Source organism: Rattus norvegicus, chromosome 16, assembly GCF_021556685.1.
Source record: "Rattus norvegicus strain SHRSP/BbbUtx chromosome 16, alternate assembly SHRSP_T2T, whole genome shotgun sequence".
NCBI lineage: Eukaryota > Metazoa > Chordata > Mammalia > Rodentia > Muridae > Rattus > Rattus norvegicus.
In genome coordinates this window covers 75,368,189-75,392,965 of record NC_141549.1, presented here as the reverse complement: position 1 = coordinate 75,392,965, position 24,777 = coordinate 75,368,189, and the positions used below count along the sequence as shown (strand labels likewise).

The window sequence follows — 24,777 nt, the reverse complement described above, 5'->3', positions numbered from 1 at the left end:
AAGCTGCTGCTGCTGCCGGTCTGACTGAAACAGGCCCCAAATCCCTACACCTGGGATTAAAATGAAAACATATTCTTATGTTTGTGGGTTTTTTTTTTTTAAAGAAACAAGACTTCCAGAATTCTCACCACAGGAGGCTTGTCAGAAAACAGAAGGAAGCTTTGTTATGTCCTGAAAACCTTTCTCGGTAGTTCTAGTGCTTTGTCCAATCAACCATCCTTCCACAAAGCCATAATTACATTGCTTAACCATGTTCAAGGACTTCCCATGGTGCCTTTTAACATTAATACACTTACTTACCCTTCACTAAACTCTTCCTCTCCTTGCCCGAACATCTTTGAGATATTCTGCTTAACAACCATAATGGCTGTCACAATGAGAAAAGGCAGGAAGACATAGAAACTGATCAAAAGTCCCTTTTTATATTGAGTGCCAGGCCGCTTGATAACCAACGGTGTGCTTTTATCTGAAAATGTGAAAGTACCAGTTAGCTTTTCAAAAACCAGGATTGGGGGTTGGGGATTTAGCTCAGTGGTAGAGCGCTTGCCTAGCAAGCACAAGGCCCTGGGTCCTCAGCTCCAAAAAAAAAAAAAAAAAAAAAAAAAAAAGAAAAAAAAGAAAAAAAGAAAAAGAAAAGAAAAAGTGATTCAAAAACCAGGACTGAAGGAAAACAGTGACTTGAATTATTTTGTTTTGCACACAATGATGCCTTGGTTTCAGCTTTTATATACTCTCCGGTAATTTTGAACTAACTTCTATGTACAGTATACACATTCAAACATTCTTTTGCATGGAACTATTTGGTCTCTCAAGCCAGAGAGGTAAAATCACATATCTTAGCAAGAAAGGGATGTGCTGGAAGCTGCTTTTATCACATTTTTGTTGTCTGAAAAATCTTCAGCCTTGCATCAAACTGTTTCTAATTTTAAAATGATTCTGCTGTTTTACAAGTCTTCTGCTTCTGGGTATTTAATTACATTCAACTATTTCACTTACCTACAACCCAGACACATTCTCTCTCTCTCTCTCTCTCTCTCTCTCTCTCTCTCATAACTCACAATCCTCTTTCTCCACCTTCTGTTTACTTCTTAGTCATATCTTACATAGATTTAATAATTCTCAAAGTCCATTTACTCTAATAGTAACTCACTCCTCCTTATTTAATATCCTTTCTCTACTTCTTCCTTTGCTTAAGTAACCCATAGTCTTAGCTCATTTTTTTCTATGCCCTACCCTTAGTAACTCATGCTACAGAATGTACTATACTATCTTGGTTCCTTTGTTCACCCAAAGTTAGTGGAGATGGATAGAAGATCGTTTATAATTAACTGACTTTTGCTGTACCTTTATTAGTGGGCATACCGATTGACTGTGGTTACTACTGGACTTAACATGAAAAATCCAGGTGTAAAAAAATCATATTACTAATTCCATAGTGGTGAATTCTGATGAGAGTGCTTTAGGTGAACCCTGAGGAAACAGTTCAACAGAAGAAGAAAAATAAAAACACAAGGATGTCCAGTGAAATCATAGTGCTAGTACTGAGGGGTTGCAGGGCTCTGAGGCTTAAATGGGACATTTAGAGCAAGCTCCTGCCCCAAACCTCAGAGAAAGCAGGTCAGGAAGGATGTAAGAACCACAGGGTGTGAAGATGTGCTGTGAAAGGCTGGCTTCTGGGCATGGGCATGAAGGTGACACTCACAAATTCACTGTAACCATGGTTACCTGGGCAACACCTGCATGAGAGCAGTCAATATTCCAGCAGTCAGGCCTTCACGTATTCAGTTGTTTACATTAGAAAGAACGAAAGAGAGAGAGAGAGAGAGAGAGAGAGAGAGAGAGAGAGAAAGAAAGAGAGAAGGGAGGGATGGAGGGAGAGAGGGAGGGAGGGAGGGAGGGAGGAAACGTGAAGGTTGGTGTGGCTAAACCGTTTGCAGTGAGAGCAGAAGGTGGAAACTGTAGGGGAATGAGAGCAAAAGCATTGCACACTTGTATGAAACTATCAAAGAACAAATAACACGCATCTACAAGGAAGAGAAAAATCTCATTTAGGCAAAACAAACAAAAACCAGCATTGGTAGGTAAAGACAGGTACATCTCTGCCAGCCAGCCTAGCCAAGGGCTCCAGGTCCAGTGACCATCCCCATCTCTCAAAAACCAAGATGGAGAGCAGCAAAGGACTCTGCCCAAGGTCCTGCTCCAGTCTTTCAATGCATGCTCACAGACATGTGCACGCACATGTGCACACACAAACCTACAAACGCAGAGACATCACAAACATTTTTTTTTAAAAAAAGGATACATAAACTATTGTATATACTTTGGTACTTAAAGTCTTGCATCTCTAAGAAATTTTTATCTGGATATCTATAGCCTTAAGTAATTAAGAATTGGAGGAAAATAAAATCAGTGGAATGAGATTAGAGCTGTTAAGTCTAGAAATGAAACTGGTGTAAATCAAACGAAGATTACACAGATTAAGATAGCTATTAATAGATTAGAATATTAAAGCTATAATACAGGATATTAACAACATATATCTGCATATCAGCGTAAAGTCTACTAATAGAATCATTTCCATGATTATTTAAGGCGATAGCCTTAAATTAAGAAATTAAATCTTTCTCTAGTACCATCTACTAAGAAATACCCAAAATTCTATTCAATAGGGTTGAAGGAACACATTTTAACAGCTTCCTTGCAAGTTTTTTCTTATTCTAACCTTCTGGTCTGTAGCTCTTTTTGCTCTGAGCTCCTAACTTGTTATTTACACATATAGTAATTAATAAGGGTGACACATCCACACACTTGATGCCATACGGCGGCCCCATGCTGTCACAGATCTGTAACTGTGTAAAGCAGATCTGACAGAATCAAAAGGGCAGTGGGTGTTCAGGACTTTCCACCAAATGTATTTGAAAGATGTTTAGTGAGCTGAGGGTATAGAAGTGTTGGGTGCTTTCTACATTTAGATAGAACAGTTAATTGCAAACATTGCCAGAACTGGAGAGGTGATTCAGTGGTTATGCCTTTGCTGCTGCTCTCTAGGACCTGGAGTTGCTTCCTCTTTTAAATTGTATTTTCCTTGGTTGTTTTATGTATTTACGTTTCAATCCACTTCCCCTCCCCAACTCCTTTCCTCCTCCCCCTGCTTCTATGACAATGCTCCCACTCCCAGCCACCCACTCCAAACTCAATGCCCTGGCATTACCCTATACTGGGGAAACGAGCCTTCACAGGACCAAGGACTTCTCCTCCCATTGGAGCCCAACAAGACCATCCTCTGCTACATATGCAGCTGGAGCCATGGGTCTCCCCAATGTGTACTCTTTGGTTGGTGGTTGAGTCCCTGGGAGCTCTGGTGGGGTCTGGTTGGTTGATATTGTTGTTCTTCCTATGGGGTTCCAAACCCCTTCAGCTCCTTCAGTCTTTTCTCTAACTCCTCCATTGGGGTCCCCCTTTTTCAGTCCAACTGAATTTGCTTAACACCAACATTGAGCCACTCATATTAGGGCTCTAACTCCAGCTCCAGGTAATCCAATCTCTTCTTCTGGCTATCTCAGCCATCCTCAAACATATCTCCCTGCCCCCACCTCCCACACACACACACTTTTTTTTTTTAAACATGAAGCTCAGTTATAAGCCAGCACATTCTCATATATAACTAGTTGGGAAATACAGTAGGTCGTTGTCCTTTCTGAATCTTATATGTCTACACAGAAAACTATGCCATAGGTATAGTAATGTTCTGAAGGCCATGATAAGATTAAAGAAAGGAGGTTTGTTAAGGCCTCACTTCTAGATTAGACTTAACGGAGCTACTCAGGGTCCTGTAAATTTAAATAAAGGCCAGCAAAACAGAACTATTTAACCCTTCGGTTGCACTTCTTAAATGTCTTCAATGGCTACGGTGACCAGTGGAGATGGGACATACTTCTACACGTGCGGACCCTGCGCTGGATACTAACCTAAGGGCAGCCAAAATCCATCGTCCATGCTCCCTCCTGGAGATGAAGGGGTCATGTCACATTCTGGAGGAGCGAAACCAGCTTCACATTGACAGTTGTTTTGATTGTTGCAAATCTAAAACCAAATCCAAATGAAAACTGAAATACATAACTATACTATTCATTGCCCACAGTTAGGATCTGTAAGTTATTCCAATTCAGGTTAAGCAGTTTTAACGTGAAAAGGATAATAAGCTTGCCTGTCTTGACACCGCTCATATTTCTAAATAGAAGTGACAATGTTCTTGATATAATTGGGATGACTTGCTAGAAAGGTGTGGCACCTATGACGTTAGAGTATATAAAATAGTGATTATAATGTATTATTAATTTATACTAAAAAAAACCAGGTGTGATGGAGAAAATTTCTATGGAAGATGAAAAAAAATTCCTCTAATAACTTGGGGTTAGAGTTAACTCATAAGTGTAACTAAAAAACACTCATAGGGAAAGCTAGAAAGACACTTGCAAAAATAAAAAGGAGGGTCTTGGCCAAAGGAGGGACTCTCGAGTCAGCCCCACAGAAAGGTAAATGAGTTAAATTAGGTGAACGGTGACTCAATTTCTCTAAAAAGTCCCAGCTACAACAGCAATGCTGGAGACTCATTGTAATCAAATGCATGCTGGGAAATATCCCGAACTTCTCTAAGTCAGCATACAACTTCACAACAGCTGAGCGGGGTGGGGTGTGGGGGGCGTCAAAATGCCAGGGGCAGATAGGACAGGTAGAGTTAAGGACAGAAACATTAATGACTTGAGTAAGGACCGTTAACAAGGGATGTGGGATGTTGGAAGAGATTAAAGAGCCTCCCCAGAATGAGGAAATGCAAGCTCTCACACATGCTATGTGGACACAGAACTTCTCAGAGCCTATGTTTTACTCGTGAGATTTCCTTGCTTAAAATTTGGGAAAATAGAGTAATTTGAATGTACAATGATGCCTGGTTGTTGTTGTTGTTGAGAATTCCTAACAGTTAAATGCTATTTGAAAGACCATCAGTGTGCGAGTCCATGAAAACAGCATCGAGTACACACGAAGAGGAAATGAACAGAGGTCATCAGGAGACAAACCTAATCTGAGTATACTGGACCTCAGATTTCTAAAATGTCAGAGGAGAAGTAGTATACATATTGCACCTACATTCCCAGAAAGCACATGCATGGGTGCACCACATGTGTACGATGCTAATGCACGGTTACACTTTAATAGTCAAGCACTGTGATACCATATCTCTCCCTCCCTCCCCTCCCCTCCCCTCCCCCTCCCTCCCTCCCCCACCCCTTTGGTGTACCATTCGAGGCTCTTTTGCTCAGCTGGCCTGTAGCAGTTTGAGCGTGGCCCACAAACCATGCACATCCGCATGAGTAGTACAGTCTATGTACTGAAATTTTCTTAAGGGAATTTCCACACCAAGTAACTCTGAACCTGGCTATTCTGGAAAATGTTTATTGATGTGAACTGAAATGGTCACATCAAATGAATAAAATGGTTACCTACCCCATGTCCTTGGCATTTGTCATCGGCCTCACACTCCCTATCCCCCCTCAGGACGTGCACACGCAAGCACTCCCCTCGGTAACACACCTGAAAAGGCATATTTAAAGGTGAAACTGCTGGTGTAAACAACGGCACAAACTTTAAATACAAGGACTGGCCAAAGAGTTCTTTTTGCTACAAAAAGTACGAACAAGGACAGCACATGCTTGATGGGTTGACTTACATTCCATAATGTAGCCTCGATCTAATGAAATAAGGGCGTGTTCGCCTTCTTCACAGGGTTTGCATTTTGAAAATAAGGTGCAGTTGGGGATTTTTTTGTTGTTGCTTTTGTTTGTTTGTTTGTTTTATCTGGAAGTGACCATACTATCCACACTCACGATAATGAACTGACATGAGAGCTGACGCAGCTAACAGCAGAGGTCCCTGGTGACATTTTCCCCACCAATAAAGACACTGCCTCTCACAGCACATGGTGGCTCACAACCATCTCTAATGGGAATCGATGCCTCTTCTGGAGTGGATATAAATAAAATAAAAATAAATCTTTAAAAAAAAAAGGTGCTTTTGTACCAGGCTGCTCCTCAATGATTTGCTTCTTTTCATCTTGACCTTTTCTATTTTAAGTTTATTGCTAATTTACATTTTCCTCTCAGCTTCCCATTTCTTAAAACACATTAAATATATCTACACAAACTGTCACGGCAAGGTCATTATTTTATGAGTTATTATGGGTTAAAAAGACTGTTAAAGAAATCTGTAAATAGCATTTTTTTTAAAAAATTAAGATACCCACTAATTATGTATTATTTGCCTTAGTAGAACTCATTTTTAACTTTACTGAAGTGTCCAGATGTACCTACTAGATGATTTACCAGGGAAGAGGGAGACTGAGCAAAAGAGGCCTTGTGGAAATAAATTGCAGTAAGTTTAAAGGGCGAGTTCCAGACGTGCGTGCGTGCGTGCGTGCGTGCGTGTGTGTGTAGTTCAGCAGGGAGAAGATTGCAGACTCATCGTTACCTTTTTATGTGAATATTTAGGTTACCTATCAGTTTTCTTAAAGCAGCCTCACTTTTATGCCTATACTTTTGATTTAAGGCATTACAATTACCTATCTGAATATTTTATTAGACTTTTTGAAATTTTCATCTAAAAAAAATAAATGAAACTTAAATCTTATGTTTTATCTTATAGAAGGGAAATCTTTAAAAAGGTATTGTGTTTTGGAGTATTAGGGGATTATAAAAATAGAAAAATACATGATTTTATTAATAAAAATCATACATTATCTTTGTTAATCACTGCAAGACTAGACACTCGGCTCTTCAATTTCTCTTTCATATTTTTTACATTATCCTGACAATCTTCCGTTTTGATGACATTTTGTTCTTTTCTGTTTTTGTTTTGTTTTAGTATGGTTTTTGACACTTTTGTCTGTAGTTTATATAAATTATTGCAGGAAGTTATATTCTCAGGTATGAGAAGACAAGCTTATGCATCGATAACTAAATTCCTAAGGAAAATAGTAAAATGGACGTCTCTCTGAGCAGAGGTGACTCTGGTTAGCACACAAGCAAATGGGTATTATTACAACATCTTTATAGTTATTCACGGTTATTCTTTGCTATTGTGAGGTAGCAAGAGAAATTGTGAACACTCTGATATTTATGTATGTTCACACTCGTAGGCATTCATAAATCCATTATAAACTCAGTACATAAGCATCAAGGAAAGGTATGTTTACCTGGCCATTACCACAAATAGTGCCATCACGGACATATGTGTCATCCTTGGTCTCATCATTCCTTACTCTTAAATGTGCGGACACACACACTTGGCCTCCCAAGTAAGTATATTGAACATCAAATACGTCTGTTTTCACGAGTTCTGCAAAGCTCCAGTAACAAACTGCTTTTCCACAAAATAGAGCACTGGAAACAGGAGGCAGAACCATTATATATTGTCACTTAGCTGTCTTAGCCATTAGTTCAATTATAACCAATATATAACTCGATTATGTATGTATATAACTAAATGGACACTTAATTTAAAGCATTAAGGCAAAATGTAATGCAGTAAGCTGTTGAGAACATACACCTGTTCCAACATGCAACACCTGATCTATGGGCAAACCCGCTACACACAACACACATGGTAAACGGACAGCTGGACGAGCGCCGCTACCTATAATTACAGCGCCCATGACAGTTTCCAAATTTGTCATTCTGCAGATTCACTTCTTGTGCACACACATAATTAGGACCCTTAGCATCTGGAAAAAAAAAAGAAGAAAATAATTTCAAGTTTCTCATGCTAAAACCAAAAACATAATTGGCAATGCTTGAAACTGTAGGAAATTTATATGGAGGCCGTTGGTGTCTTCTAGTATATACAGGAACAGTGGGCAAGAATCAATTCAACTACTCAGAAAAAAAAATTGTGTTAAGGAAAATTGTTGGAAAAGTCTCTCTCTCTCTCTCTCTCTCTCTCTCTCCCTCCCTCTCTCTCTCTCTCTCCCTCCCTCCCTCCCTCTCTCTCTCCCTCCCCCTCCCTCTCTCCCTCCCTCCCTCCCCTTCCCTCTCTCTCCCTCCCTCCCTCCCTCTCTCTCTCCCTCCCCCTCCCTCTCTCCCTCCCTCCCTCCCCTCCCCTCTCTCTCCCTCCCCTCCCCTCTCTCCTTCCCTCTCTCTCCCCCTCCCCTCCCCTCTCTCTCCCTCCCCCCTCCCTCTCTCCCTCCCTCTCTCTCTCCCTCCCTCCCTCCTCTCTTCTCTCTCTCTCTCCCTCTCCTCCCCCCCTCTCTCTCCCTCTCCTCCCCTCTCTCTCTCTCTTCCTCTCTCTCTACTCTTCTCCCACCACTTATATCTCATGTGACCTTTAGTGTGATAGTCTTTCCCTTTTTGACATGGAATGATTTGCTTTGACTTGGTTTTCAAATGTGGGTGCAGATCAACATTTTAGAATAAGAGCACAGGTTAAATGTGTAGCTTTAAAATGATGTCAGCTTAACCCCCTCCCCAACCCCACCCCCAAAACAACACACGTCCCGTACATTTTCCAAATAAGTCTGTGCACTGCCTGTCGCGGTCTTGGCAAACCCCTTTGAAGCAATAGGCGGTTTCATTGTTGCAAGGTTCCAGGTCCGCAGCTTTTATATCAGCTACACAGAATTCAGACGTCCCATTGCAGAATTCTGGGAAGTCGCACTGGTCCGTACTTTTCCTACATAGGCGTCCTCTTTCAGCTATCTAAGGGACAAAGGAGAGATTAGCATTAGATCAGGGTGACTTGGTTCTTCTCTTCCTGCAAGTCAGGCAAGTTACAATTTCTCTACTCCTCCTTTGAAAGATTACACAATACTATGGATTAGAGTCGGTTTAAAAAAAAAAGAAAGAAAGCATCAGCAAGATATCTTACAACATAGGGACAAGGCTTGTTTGAGACTGCCAGAAACCAAACAAAATGACAGACTTCTAAGAGATGCTGCCATCTATTTCATCGTGAGAATTCATTATCTTTTCTTCTCTAGAGTGTCTCAGCATTGGTTACAAATCTCTTAATCGCTAGCTGCTGTAGATGAAGCGGCTGGTACCGTTGATGTCTGTCATAGCTTTTGCACTTGGGCGTTGTCTCTAAACTCAAAGCATTAAGGAAAGTGCTTAGATCAAATCTCTCAGCTTTGAACAAAGTCTGGTAAGAGAGCTTGATGATTTGCAAGAATACAGAGAAAAGAATGGGGTCTCCTACACACAGGGTAGATAAAGGTGAGAAGAAGACACACAACACCTATGTGCAAAGCTCTACTTCTAGTCAGTTGTACTGGGCAAGATCAGTATGCACTCATTCAATCTGTTTCGTTGGTCTTAATGACGCTCTCCTTAATGCCCAGCACGCTGTGTCTTCAGCACAGAAAGATGAGTTGTATGGAGAGGACTTGTTCCACTTTGCAGTAAAGGTTAAAGGCAGAGGCTCTAACAGGAAATAACAATTGTCAGACATGAAAGCCCTAGGCGGATCTCTTCTTTCAGGCACTTTGAAAACAGCTTTTGGCTCTAGTCATCAATTTTCAGAGGAGACAGCCTACCAGAGCCTCACTTCCATGCCGACCTGCAGGGTATCACTTGCTTGTCTGCACAACCCCTGTTTATGGTTTTCAGAATGAGATTTGCTACTGCTGTTTGTCAGATGAAGCCTGTTAGCGTTCATTTTGTTGCATGCTATTTGATCCTAAAGAACTACATCCAGACATGACTAAGAAACTTTCCTGTCACAACGGTTTTGAACAACATTGCATACTGCAGCTGGAGAGAGCTCTGGGGCAAATGGAAACATAGGAAAGAAAGGGAAGAAAGAGACCCACAGGCTGAAATCAAGGACATAGTAGAAATTAGAAAATGTCCTTAATATCTACCCCACGAGGAAACAAAGTAAAGTTCTCCAAATGGTCATCTTCAAACTTTTAACACTTAGACGAAAAGAAAGCGCTCCAAAGAGAATACGAATTAAAACATTTGAAAGATTCTTCCAGAATGTAGAAGAGAAATACACCAAAGACTCCTGTTGAGATCATCTTTTTTTTTTTTTTTTTTTTTTTTTTTTTGTATGCTATGTGGAAGCTGTGTTTCTGTCCTGCCTCACCTGCCTAAGTCACCTTTTGATTGGTTTCATGGAGATCTCAAGGGCCAATAGGCAGGCAGGAGAGGTTAGGCGGGACATCTGCAGAGATAGGAATTCTGGGAAAGAATCAGAGGCAAGAGATTCACCAGCAAGACCCTGAGGAAGTCGGATGTTTGAAACTGGGGAAGTAGCAAGCCCTGTGGCAGAATGTGTGGGGCGGGGGTAGGGGGAAGAAGGGGAGTGGATGGGGAGAGGAACACCCTTATAGAAGAAGGGGAGGGGGATGGGATAGGGGGCTTATGTCCTGGAAACCGGGAAAGGGAATAACATTTGAAATGTTAATTTTAAAAAAATCCAATAAAGAAAAAAAAAAGCACCAAAGAGGGGTGTGTGTGAGGGAGGAATAGGTTGATTTAAGTCATATGAGTTAGTTGAGAACAAGCCTAAGGAAAGGCCTTAGCATTCATAATTATTATAAAGTCCCCGTGTCATTCTTCGGGAGCCAGCTGGCCAAGAATGTCACATTAGAGACTCCTGAAAGCTAGTTCGGTGTTCCAGACTCACCTTGCATGTTCTTTTATCACAGCACGCCCCAGAACCACACTCTGCATCACTAAGCAGGGTACAATCCTCAGACTTACAGCACTTTTTATGAGAACATCTCTGGAGAAGAAAATATAATCAAGGTAATCATAGGCATTAGAAGTCATACATATGATTAAAAAAAAAAAAGAAACAAAACTCTTTGCAAAGTGCAGTTGTGGGCTGCTCGATTAATCTTCATTAGTTTCCAAACATCCTTTAATAGTCACAGCCCTGCCAACAGCAGATCACACTAAAAAAAAAAAAAAAAAAAAAAAAAAAATGTGGCTTCAAGAAGCCACAGTAGAGCAAGCAAGCAGTTTCCACTCCAGTTTCTACTGTCTGTCAACACTGTGGCCAATATCTCTGCATAGCGCACTACACACTGGTGTTAGTGGAGAGCCTCCCACCAGTTAGGTGTGCGTGCGTGCGCGTGTGCGCATGTGTGCGCGTGTGCGCGTGCGTGTGTAGCCCTGCCAGTGGGACAGTGACATTTTGCCTCATCTTGGTTAAGTCTAGTCTCCTGTGGACTTTCATCTTCGTTTTTTTACCTATTTCTTTAAGTCGGCCACGTGGCTACAATGGCCTTTACGTTCAAACTGAACAAATCAAACTGGACACCTCCAAACACCTCCTTCGCGGGACTCTTAAAAATTAATATCCCCCCTTCTGGAAATGCCCTAGAAACAGGTACTTGACAGCTGGGACCTACCAGTGAGGAAAGAGGCACCAGGAGTTACTCCGGCACCCCGGCCCCACTGCTGTGCTCCCAGCCTTGCCTTTGTCTATGGAGAGCATAGTGGGGTCCCTGAACACGTTCGTTCGTTCGTTCGTTCCCTGGCTCTCACTTCTCAACCAACTGTAGTGCTTGCTTGGGCTGCTCCCTCTTACCAGGGGCCAAAAGAGCATTTAGCAAACAAAAAGCTCAGGTGTCGGGTGTGGAATAACTCCCTTTGATTTATTAGTTATTGGTCAATGGGTCTAATAGCATTCCCGCCAAATGTACAGGTTGTTGCTGTTGGTCTGAGTGATCCAATAGCACCTGATGGGAGGACCCTATCCCTGAAGACATCACGTACTTTGGTCAAAAGACATGGAGAAATCAAGCTAGTGTTGACCTAGAAGTCTCCTCCCTACCGGCTAGCTTTCAGCGTGTGGGAAGGTGCTTTACAGGCTAAGGAGTCACCAGCCGTCTTACCTGTGAAACCTGGAAGCTAAAGCATTTGGCCTGGTGAGAAATACACAGTGCTGTGAATGGTACAGGGGTAACCAACTACTTCCTGGTTGGGGCTGATATTTGGTGCTGTAATCGGAGCCAAGACCTCATGGCTGCACAGGTTAGAACCTATGACTGTCCTTTTGCCATTTGGATATACTATCCAACTATCTTCTAAATATTTATCTTTTTAACTTTTTTCTTTTTGCGTGTGCTTTTATTTTGTTTTCTTGGTTTGTGGGGGTTTTGTTCTTTTACTGGGTTTTTATTTCTTTCTAAAGTTGGGTAGGCAGGAACAGAGAGGGATCTGGACCAGCAGTTCTCAACCCATGAGTCACAACCCTTTGGGGATTTAAAGGAGCATTTCACAGGGTCACCTAAGACCATCAGAAAACACAGATATTTACATTATGATTCATAACACTGGCAAAATTAGAATTATGAAGTAGCTATGAAAATAATTTCCTCTACAATTTCTTTTTGGAGGCACTCGGAGTTATGAGTTTTCCTTTTAGCACCGCTTTCATTGTGTCCCATAAGTTTGGGTAAGTTATGCCTTCATTTTTATTAAATTCTAAAAAATATTTAATTTCTTTATTTCTTTCTTGACCAAGTTATCATTGAGTAGAGTGTTGTCCAACTTCCATGTGTATGTGGGCTTTCTGTCATTTTTGTTGTTAGTGAAGACCAGTCTTAGTTCCTGGTGATCTGATAGGATGCATGGGATTATTTCAGTCTTCTTGTATCTGTTGAGGCCTGTTCTGTGACCAATTATATGGTCAATTTTGGAGAAGGTACCATGAGGTGCTGAAAAGATGGTATATTCTTTTGTTTTAGGATAAAATGTTCTATAAATATCTTTTAAGGTTCCTAACTTCTGTTAGTTTCTCTATGTCTCTGTTAAGTTTCTGTTCCACGATCTGTCCATTGATGAGAGTGGGGTATTGAAATCTCCCACTATTATTGTGTGAGGTGCAATATGTGCTTTGAGATTACAAAAAGAAGCAAATACACCCAAGAGGAGTAGACGGCAGGAAATAACCAAATTCAGGGCTGAAATCAACGAAGTAGAAACCAAAAGAACTATACAAAGAATCAACAACCCCAGGAGCTGGTTCTTGGACTAAATCAATAAGATAGATAAACCCTTAGCCAGACTAAACAGAGGGTACAGAGAGCATATCCAAATTAACAAAATCAGAAATGAAAAGGGAGGTATAACAACAGAATCTGAGGAAATTAGAAAAATCATCAGATCTTACTACAAAAGCCTATATTCAACAAAACTGGAAAATCTGAATGAACTGTACCAAAGTTAAATCAGGATTAGATAAACCATCTACACAGCCCCATAATTCCTAAAGAAATAAAGCAGATATTAAAAGTCTCAAACCAAAAAAAGTCCAGGACTTTTTTTGGGTTTAGTACAGAATTCTATCAGACCTTCATAGAAGACCTAAGACCAATACTGTCCAAACTATTCCACAAAATAGAAACAGAAGTAACACTACCCAATTCCTTCTATGAAGCCACAATTACACTTATACCTACTGCACAAAGACCCAACAAAGAAAGAGAACTTCAGACCAATTTCCCTTATGAATATTGACACAAAAATATTCAATAAAATTCTAGCAAACCGAATCCAAGAACACATCAAAACGATCATCCACCATGATCAAGTAGGCTTCATCCCAGGTATGCAGGGATGGTTTAATATACAGAAAACCATCAATGTAGTCCACTATATAAACAAACTGAAAGAAAAAAAACCACATGATCATTTCATTAGATGCTGAGAAAGCATTTGACAAAATTCAATACCCCTTCATGTTAAATGTCTTGGAAAGATCAGGCATTCAAGGCCCATACCTAAACATAGTAAAAGCCATATACAGAAAACCAGTAGCTAACATTAAACTAAATGGAAACTTGAAGCAAACCCACTAAAATTGGGGACTAGACAAGACTGCCCATTCTCTCCCTACTTATTCAATATAGTACTCAAAGTCCTAGCCAGAGCAATCAGACAACAAAAGAAGGTCAACGGGATATAAATTGGAAAGGATGACATCAAAATATCACTATTTGCAGATGATATGATAGTATACTTAAGTGATCCCAAAAGTTCCACCAGAGAACTACTAACCCAGATAAACAACTTCAGCAAAGTGGCTAGGTATAAAATTAACTCAAACAAATCAGTAGCCTTCCTCTGCTCAAAGGATAAACAGGCTGAGAAAGAAATTAGGGCAATGACACCCTTCACAATAGTCACAAATAACATAAAATATCTCAATGTGATTCTAACCAAGCAAGTGAAAGATTTATATGACAAGAATTTCAAGTCTCTAAAGAAAGAAATTGAAGACGATTTCAGAAGATGGAAAGACCTCACATGCTCATGGATTGAAAGGATTGATATAGTAAAAATGGCAATCTTGCCAAAAGCAATCTACAGATTCAGTGCAACCCCCATCAAAATTCCAACTCAATTCTTCATAGAGTTAGAAAGAGCAATTTGCAAATTCATTTGGAAAATCAAACAGACCCGTTCGATAGCAAAAACTATCTTCTGCAATAAAAGAATTTCCAGGGGAATCACCATCCCTGACCTCAAGCTGCTTTACAGAGCAATAGTGATTTAAAAAAAACTGTATGGTATGGATACAAAGACAGGCAGGTAGATCAATGGAATAGAATTGAAGAACCAGAAATGAACCCACACACCTATGGTCACTTGATCTTTGACAAAGAAGCTAAAACCATCCAGTGCTAAAAAGACAGCATTTTCAACAAATGAAAAATGCTGGTTCAACCTGAGGACAGTATGGAAAAGAATGTAAATCTAGCCACTCTTACCACCCTGTACAAAGCTTAAGTCCAAGTGGATCAAAGATCTCCACATAAAACCAGATACACTCAAACTATAAGAAGAAAAAGTGGGGAATAGCCTCAAACACATGGGCACTGGGAAAATTTTCCTGAACAAAACACCAATGGTTTATGCTCTAAGATCAAGAATTGACAAATAGGACCTCTGGGACCTCATAAAACTGCAAAGCTTCTGTAAGGCAAAGGACACTTTCATTAGGACAAAACAGCAACCTACAGATTGGGAAAAGATCTTTACCAATCCTACATCTGATAGAGAGCTAATATCTGATATATACATAGAATTCAATAAGTTAGACTCCAGAGAGCCAAATAACCCTATTAAAAATGAGGTACAGACCTAAAAAAAAAAAGATTTCTCAGCTGAGGAATATTGAGTAGCTGAGAAGCACCTAAAGAAATGTTCAACATCCTTAGTCATCAGGGAAATGCAAATCAAAACAACCCTGAGATTCCACCTCACACCAGTCAGAATGGCTAAGATCAAAAACTCAGCTGACAGCAAATGCTGGCGAGGATCTGGAGAAAGAGGAACAGTCCACCATTGCTGGTGGGATTGCAAGCTGGTACAACCACTGTGGAAATGAGTCTGGAGTTTCCTCAGAAAATTGGACATTGTATTACCTGATGACCCAGCTATACTACTCCTAGGCATATAACCAAATGATGCTCCAACATAAGACAAAAACACATGCTCCACTATGTTCATAGCAACCTTATTTATAATAGCCAGAAACTGGAGAGAACACAGGTGCCCGTCAATGGAGGAATGGCTACAGAAAATGTGGTACATCTATACAATGGAGTACTACCGAGCTATCAAAAACAATGACTTCATGAAATTCATAGGCAAATGGATGGAACTAGAAAATATCCTGAGTGAAGTAACCCAATCACAGAAAAACACACATGGTATACACTCAGTGATCAGTGGATATTAGCCCAAAAGACCACATGAAGCTCAAGAAGGATGACCAAAGTACGGATGCTTCAGTCCTTCTTAAAAGGGGGAACAAAAATATTCATAAGAGGAGATATGGAGTCAAAGGTTGGAGCAGAGACTGAGGGAATGGCCATTCAGAGCCTGCTCCACCTAGGGATCTAGCATATATATATATACACATACATACATACTGTCACCAAATCTAGACAATATTGATGAAGCCAAGAAGTGCATGCTGACAGGAGCCTAATATAGCCAGAGAGTGACAAATACAGAGGTGAGTTCTAGCAGCAAACCATTGAACTGAGAACAGGATCCCCATTTGAGGAAATTGAGAAATGATTCAAGAAGCTGAAGGGACTTGCAACCCCATAAGAATAGCAATACCAACCAATCAGTGCTCCCAGGGACTAAACCACTACCCAAAGACTACACATGGACAGATCCATGGCTCTAGCTGCATATGTAGCAGAGGATGGCCTTTTGGGCACCAATGGGAAGGGAAACCCTTGGTCCTGTCAAGGCTGGATCCCCCAGTGTATGAGAATGTCAAAGTGGGGAGGGAGGAAAGGGATGGTGGGGGAGGAGGAACACCCTTATAGAAGAAGGGAGATGAGCGATGGGATAAGGGGCTTATGGAGGGGAACTGGGAAAGGGAATAACATTTGAAATGTAAATAAAAAATATCCAAGAAAAAAATAATTTTATAGTTGGAGGTCACTACAACATGTATTGGGTTGAGGATTTAGCTCAGTGGTAGAGCACTTGCCTAGCACGCGCCTAGCAAGCGCAAGGCCCTGGGTTCAGTCCCCAGCTAAAAAAAAAAAAAAAAAAAAAAAGAACTGTATTAAAGGATTGCAGTGATAGAAAGATTGAGGACCATTGTTCTGGGGAAGGGGTGAGAATTTTATCAAAATATATTTGAATTTGAATGATGGAAAATATAACAATAATATAAATCCACAAATAATGTTTTGAAAGATAAAAATATTAATTCTGAGATTATAATATAATCACAACACTTCTCCATTCTCCTTACTCCTTTTAAGCCCTCCCATATATACCTCCTTTAGCTTTCAGTTTCATGTTCTCTTTTTTATTGTTATTATATGCATATATGTATATATATGCATATGTACATTTAGGAATAATATATAGGAATATATAATAAATGAATAATATGTATTATTTCTAAATATGCATATGCATATATTTGCATGTGTGTATGTGTGTGTGTGTGTCATGCTCAGTCTATATGGTATTTCTTGGACATATGTCTTCAGGGCTGGACACTAAGGTTGGATCATCAGTTGCTGTGCTCTTCCCTGTTTTCTCCCATCCTCAGTATTCCTTAGTTACATGTAGGTCTTTGTGTAGGGCTGAGGCCTCATGGTCTTCTCCCCGTTCACTTTGACACATTCTTTAGTGTCTTCTCTCAATCAGCAGCCGCGTTGGAGAGACTTTACCTGCACGGCTTCTGATGTTTTCAGGAGACAGTTTCACAGCAGACTCCCTGATCTTCTGACTCTCAGTCTTTCCCACTTCCCTTCTACAATGCTCCCTCAGCCTTAGGTGTGGTGGTGTTTTCTAGATGCAGCCTTTGGAACCCTGGGACCGGCCTCAACAACTCTGCACTGTCATTGACTGTGAGCTCATCTGACCCAGAAAGCTAGATGTCGTAGGTTCTCCAAATCTTCTGGTGTGAATAGAGAACCTGGGGTAACTGCAGAAACCAGGCAAGTAAAATGGGGCCATGGACAGGACAGGGGAGCAATGGAGAGGGGCATGGCAAGGTGCTAGTGACTAATAAGGAAAGGGAAAGGAGGTAAACATGGGAAGGAAGGAGGGAAGATAACCATACAGAAGTCTGCAGAATCCACAACTAATCATACTATCAACTATTTATCTAAAAAAAAACCATGTTTTAATAAACATAATTCTGTGTATAAATATACAAGTAGAGATTTAATGAACTTTGCTCATCTGGACTGACAGGCTGTCTCCAAAAACCAAAGACTACCTAACAAAAACTCCAACACCAGACAAGAGTTGTTGACCAGGACTGTCCAGGAGACTCTTGAAGCGTAAGACTTATTACTGTTGTTTTTGATCCCCTCCTGGAGGTAGAAGGTAAGCCCCTATTGCTCAAGACAATACCATGTACTTCAGAAACAGGGCCCAGAGACCCATGGGGTGACCTGAACACCTTTAATCCTAGTGCTGCAGCAGCAGAGGCAGGCAGATCTCTGTGGCTTTGAGGCCAGTCTAGTTGACATAGCTGAGTTCCAGGACAACCAGAGACATAGCAAGAACCTATCTCAAAAGAAAAAATAAATCTCTGGTTGTACTGAATCTCCAGGACTCTAACATGTTCTCCTAAAAACGTCAATTATGGGTAGCATTCAGTATCTGAAACGCTGATAGCTCAGAGGACTCCCTGACTCACTGGCTGCTCTTTTCCCCAACCAACCTCTGACCAAATCTAATATGTGTGTTTCTTCTAAGAAACAGAAAAAAAAATTGTCTTTCAAGAGTCAAGGACAAATTTTAAAAAGAAAGTATTCAAACAAAACTTCACCAGGTCTCATCACAAAAGATGGCTAATTGTCTTCAAAGTTAATAATCAAATATCTCCGTACCAACAAGCAGAGGGACAACTGAAACGGAACCTTTCCACAGAAGAAAAGGCAGGCATTCCATTCACCATTACCAAGACGTACTGTAAAGATATATCAATATGTCCTTACCAAGATATGTAGAAATAATCAATAGGGGGTCGACAGAATTGTGGCAAAGGTAATATTAAGTGGGCAGTGTTTAGGGTGCTATCTGAGACTCTGATAAAATGGAATAAGGAAGGAAGGAATCACTGGGGACCCATGTGTCAGCCATGTCATGTGTGCTAGTGGGGAGGAAGATGAACAATGAAGACTGTTAAGAATAACCAAATTTGTTGAAGCTAAGTTAACGTAAATGACGTTTCATGTGGGCACTCCAATTAGGAATGCCACTGGCATTCATGGCCTGGCTATTAACAGTAATGCAACTTAATCCGTGCTATCTTTTACCCTTAGTTTAACATTTTCAAACTCAAAAATACTCAGTTACTGTGTGCTACAAACCCTCACTATCCCTGTGTGTTATGAAACCTCTTTAATTTAAACTTAAAATACTTGTACATTTCTAAAAATCCTTGAAATAAAAACTATCAACCTCACTCAGAAGGTCAGTACAAACAACATTTTGTCATTGTTTTGAGACAGTCTTCCCAATTCTGAATTCTGAAATTCTCCATTCTCTTGCCTGGATGCTTAGATTTTTCAGGTAAATGCATTACTCTACCCAGCTGTCTTCCTTAGATGATACAACGGCCTGTCGTCTTTAAAAATAATGATGCTCCCCCCTTTCTATTTTATATAAATCTACAGGACCATAGGACTAAGTGAACACGGAACATGTGTTGGATAGCTGTGAAAGTTTCTGGCTAACCTCTGCTGGGCCACAGTCACACTGCTCTGGGGGCTCCAGGATGTAGTTACCACAAACTTTTGCAGCCTGGGGCAGGGCAACAACTTCTGTCTCCTGTGTCTTCAGAAGGCAATCTAGGTCAGGCTGTGAAGCCAGCTGCCTGAATTCATCCATGCTGCAACTGCTAAAAACCTTTATGCCTTCGGAATGTCTGAAAATAGATTAATGGTCTTCAGATAAATGAAATGCAACTGCCACCCAAAAACATTCTTTAGTAAAATGTATGAATCCTTGAATACTCACCTTAAAGAAGAGCCAAGAAAGGGGAGGGGGACTGCTAGGTTAACACAGGTCATAACTGAAGCATTAATTTCTATTGCTTTTTGTTAGGATCGATAAACAGAAAATAGAGGGTGTCGTGGAATGGGAGACACCCCAGCTTCAGGAGCATGAAGGCTGTGTGTTAGTTTCAGCATAATTATTACTATAAGAAGTTCCCATGACTAGTAAGACCGTGTATGGGGTAAAATGGGAGTGGCAAAGATGATTCTATCATTGGTGATGAAAGTCATACAGTATTTTCATGTTGAGGAAAGTAAACAGCCTTTGATCCCTTTTCTTTTTCTCTTATATATAGTCTGAAAATATAATTATTTAATAATTATAAATATTTTACAATATATATTTCTTTAAATTCCTGTCTTTCTTTAAGAGTGATCTCTGTGAACCAAGCTGATCTCCTAGCCCCAACTGACTCTCATGCCCCAGTCTGCAAAGTCTTCACGCTTCCAACCCCCATTACCAGTGTCTATACATGTAAGCCAGACCTCAGTGGGTTTGGTTTGAATTGTGTGACTACCTCAAAACTTTTCTCAGTGATGCAAATAATAATTTGAGAATCAATTATTTTTCCTGTTTGGAAATCATATTCCTGGGCTGTCAAGAATGCTCAGCAGTTAAGAGTGCCTGCCCTACCCGACATGATGTAGCTGGAGAGAAACGACTCCCAAAACCTATCCTCTGGCCTCTGCACATGCATGGGCTTATATAAGAATACAATTTTAAATCAAGAAAACAGTGAGAGGGTGGCACTTTGTCCTGACCTACTTTATCCTAGGTGTCCCACATGACCTTGGTGCAAGCTCACTATGAGTTTCTGGAAAGAACAAAGCATTGTCCTTTGATGGTCTTGGTTTTGTTAAGTTCCTGTGATCTTGGATGGCTTTGCAATTGTATTATAGGTGTTTTGTCCAATGCCCCTTTCTTTCCTCTGTGACACAAGAAATTGCGAGTAGGTCAATCGGTCGGGTGACATGAACACAGATGGGCTCTTCTGTTTATTTCACTGTGACCTAAATGTTTGTATATCAACTAGATGAATTCATTTGTGAATAAAGCCACACTGGCCAAGACATTCATTCAACTGGGCATACTCTCCTCCTTGGTTTATAAATGTTTATAGAGAAGCTTATTTTAATGTAAATATCCCATTTGGGGCTATAATTTTTAATTTTCATTGTATTCATTGACATGATAGCATTGACGTGAAATCACTATTTCTTTGGAGGCATGCGATCTGTTGCTAGCTATCATTGCTTCCATTGAGGGAAGGATTGTCAGAATTTCTCAGTATGCCATTGTGGCATTGCCCAGATTCAACAAGTGTGGCTCTCTGGTGAGTCCTGCCCAACACTTTCTGAGGATCACTTTTATTTTCTCACCTTTGGCCCTGAAATCAACCATTACTGTTTTTTGAAACAAAAACAAAAATCTTTATAGCTATAGCGGTGACTTGGGATCTTGCTGTTTGATTTCTTTAGAATACCCAGAGTCACAGGATTAGGTGAAGCCGCCATGTTTATAGCACCTTTGCCCACACCAGCCAGCTACCTCATCATCCCATGCACTGCCAACATTAGGGGAGATAGACCTGTGAGCAATGTGTATGTGTGCTGTACATTTGTGTACTGCTGTATGTGCCTGTGTGCACATGTGTGGAAGCCAGAGAAAGCTTTCCTGTCTTTTCCTCCAATGATTCCCACTTCTTTACTCATATAGAGTCAGTGAATTCAAAGTGCACCTTCCCAGTGTGGCTACCTAGCCAGTCAATTTTGGGGATCCGCTTGTCTCTGTCACCAAATTGGGGTTACAGACAGATGTGACTGTGCTCTACATTTTTACAGGGCTGCTAGGGATTTGAACTCAGGTCCTCATGCTGGCACAGCAAGCAGTTTTACCCACTGAATCATCTCCCAAGGCCTCTTACTAGCTTTTTAAGAGCCCGCAGTGTCCCTTCCCTTTTACCCCACGCAGTTGTTTGCTTTGTAAAATTGGGTTATAACTGAGTGGCCTTACACTGTTGGTGTATTTTAACTGGTACGTTCCACTTTGGGGGACTTGCAATACCTTCTTGGTATTTTTGAATTTTCCCCTGGAATTTTTCCTAGTGATTTTTGCCTCTCTAGAACATGGAAGACTTTGAGGAGACTGAAACCAACGTTTCTGGTTTGATGCTTTTGTGCACGTGGCTTTCATCCTCCCCTCCATTGCTCATGTGCACAGCCCCCCCTCCCTGGGCAAGATTGCCCACCCTTCTGCAATCCTTCCTCCCGGCTGACTGAACCCTCCACCTTAAGCTCCTCTTTTCACCTTGTGAGATCTCTCAAGGTTATCTGCACAGAATCTTAATTTTCCCATCAGCTGAAAGTTTGTACTTTCTAGAACACCTGACCTTGAGATCCGGCCTGTACAGTTTATAACTGTATGCTCAAAAAGCCTACCCAACCACTAATCATCAGCCGGAATGCAACACATAAAACTGCCCTGGGTATTTTGATATTTGGTAGTGAGTTGTGATGGCCAGGAGCATGTGAGTGATTCTGCAGCATCCTTACTTCCCAATGATAATAAACTTCTACGGGTTATTGTGGGAACGCCAGTCTCCCAAGAAGACTCAAGAGGCTGTGTTCCGGCTCCCTCGGATGCATATTACATCATTTCGCTGGCACACCTAACTTACCCATGCTGTACAGATTGACTGTGTGCTGTTGGGTTTATTGTAGCATTTCCCATTCTGCAAACACACAGTTTTTACCCCAACACGTCGGGTTCTCTCTTCCACCTTTACATAACTCGCCTCACACCTGCATCCCATCTCCTCTTTCCTTGGATATTACGCTCATTGTTGCACTGTACCTTGTTTCCCTGTGCCTACAGTATTTTCCTTATAGTCTTAGTATTTTCTGAGTATTTTTTTACGGCCCTTTATCTCCCTGCACCCCAATCTACACAGACAAACCTCCTTATTGACAGGGCTGTTGAGCCTCCAGGCTTCTGATATTTCGGCATCACTGCAGCCTTTCCTAGACGCTTGCCGACAGTGCTGACGAACGAACCCATCTCTGTCCACCTTCAGTCTGTGTACTAGTAGCATACTCACTGCTAACTGTTAAGAACTGTAAGAAAGGTTTTCTGGAATACTCTGCACCCATTCTCTTCCATGTGCTTTACATAACTGCATATGGGTTCACTCAAACTGTTCCTCGTCGAGTTATACCATAACAAAATGCACATCAAAATGTACTATGAATATTTCCAGGTGCCTGTAGAGATCGGATTTGGAAAAGACTTACATTGCTGAAGGATTCATTATGCATGTGCTTCCTCGACAGAAGCAATTGTAGATGTCATCGTATGTCAGCCCCAGGTTAATTCCCAGCAACTGTGACAGAACAATGGCAAAGCCCTCCACACCTAACGTCTTTGGGTGCTGAATAGACAAAAAGAGAACAGAGTTATTGTGTAAGTCCTCTTCCTCTTCTTCCTCCTTTTCCTCTTCTCCTTCCCCTCCTCCTCCTCCTTCTTCTCCCCCTCCTCCCCCTCCTCCTCCCTCTTTTCCTCCCTTCTCCTCTCTCCTCTTCCTCTTCCCTCTCCCTCTCTCCTCTTCCTCCTCCCCCTCCTCCCTCCTCTTCTCTCCTCCTCTTCCTCCTCCTCCCTCCTCTTCTTCCTCCTCTTTCTCCTCCTCTTCTTCCTCCCCCTTTTCCTCCCCCCTCTTCTTCCCCCTTTCCTCCTCTTCTTCCCCTTTCCCCTCCTCTTCTTCTTCCTCCCCTCCTCCTCTTTCTCCTCTTTCCTCCTCCCCTCTCTTCCTCCCCTTCTCCCCTTTTTCCTCCCCCTCCTTTTCTTCCTCCTTTTCATCTTTTTCTTTTGTCTGTTTGCTTCTGTCAGGCTTTGATTGACAATGGTACCTAAACTAGAATGCAAATTCAAGAAAATATAAGATCAAAACTATTTTAAGAATTTTTTTTAAAGAGCAAGTTTGATTTTTTTTCTTAAGCAATTAATTTTTTAGTCCAAATGGAATTAACATGTGGAAAGAATAGGAGCAGACAGTAGTGTTTTTGGTGAGACAAATGTTCACATAGTGACAAAGCCAACCACCTTCCAGCTGAGCCAGCCAAAGCCCATTACTAGTCAATCTGTCTACAAGAATTTGAAGGAAACAATTGCCAGGAAACCATGTGAAAACTATAAAGTCCTCCTGAAAAGGCAAAAATGTGGACAAACTGTCGTTATTTTGGAGTACAAATTCATTTTTATATCTTGTATAGTATTTACGGAACGAAAGCAAAAACAGAACTAACAATGTAAGTAATGCATGTTCAACATAAAGATATTTAATTTGGGCTGTTAGTAATATAATATGGGATATATATCTGTAAAGAGTAGGGTTTTGTTTGAAATTTTTGTTAAGAATTGTTACTTTTAGTAGACTTAAATTTTAATTTATAATAGAATTTAAAATAGAGGTTTACTTATACTTTATGATTGGCTTTAACTTAATATTTCATGCAAGTGAAATGGTAAAGAAATCTATGAAATGTATACATAATGAAGAGAATCAAAGGAGATTATCAAAAGTTAATAACATACACAAGGCAATGACTGGGTACAGGAAGAGGTAAAACTGTCTAGACTTTATACAGCACATACCTAAGGAAAACAGGGAAACAACCTATAGGACAGCAAAAATGGCAGCATGAGACGTTTCCCGGCTGCCAACTGTTTTGAATATAAATGAGTTAAAATGCCTAACCCACTGGCAGAGTGAATTAAAATCAGAACACGTCTGGAAAAAAAAAGCACTCCATGGGGGTCTTTTATACTTACTCCATCCAAAAATCTAGCGGGAAAACAAATAACAAGGCCTGAGCAAGCACTTCACAAATACCGAACAGAAGGTGACAGGACATGGACACCATCCTACCCTTGAAAGATGGGAGCACAGACAAAAACGGACAGAGAAGATTCCTCCATTGTCACAGATGTCCCCATTTCAATGTGGTGATAAAATCAGAGACATCGACACACACAGGGATAGGAAGAAGCATTTGCAGGCCACGTGTCTGACAAAGGATTATATCCATGACGCGGGGTGCCAACGACTCAACAGAAAAACAGTAAACCATTTAAAAATTAAGTAAGATACGTGACTAGCTCTTTCTCCTGCGACACACTCTGATGCCCACTGAGTATATGAACTAGCGTTGCATTCTTTGTG

The 24,777-nt window shown here is 40.9% G+C and overlaps 2 protein-coding genes across 11 annotated transcripts in view; both read right to left on the bottom strand.

Annotated features, from left to right (window-relative positions):
- Window positions 1–24,777, bottom strand: part of Erich1 (glutamate-rich 1) — a gene marked incomplete at its 5' end in the record, with an annotated part of 52,793,804 nt that overhangs the window by 8,271,398 nt on the left and 44,497,629 nt on the right.
- The window catches only part of Adam3 (ADAM metallopeptidase domain 3A), a 50,011-nt gene that overhangs the window by 6,657 nt on the left and 18,577 nt on the right, over window positions 1–24,777 (bottom strand). For all 11 annotated transcript variants that reach the window (NM_020302.2, XM_087589013.1, XM_087589015.1 and 8 more), the window contains 9 exon segments: window positions 301–466; window positions 3,969–4,083; window positions 5,506–5,592; window positions 7,250–7,436; window positions 7,690–7,777; window positions 8,552–8,747; window positions 10,681–10,779; window positions 19,242–19,431; window positions 22,853–22,989. In NM_020302.2, the coding sequence (NP_064698.1) occupies window positions 301–466; window positions 3,969–4,083; window positions 5,506–5,592; window positions 7,250–7,436; window positions 7,690–7,777; window positions 8,552–8,747; window positions 10,681–10,779; window positions 19,242–19,431; window positions 22,853–22,989 (1,265 nt within the window).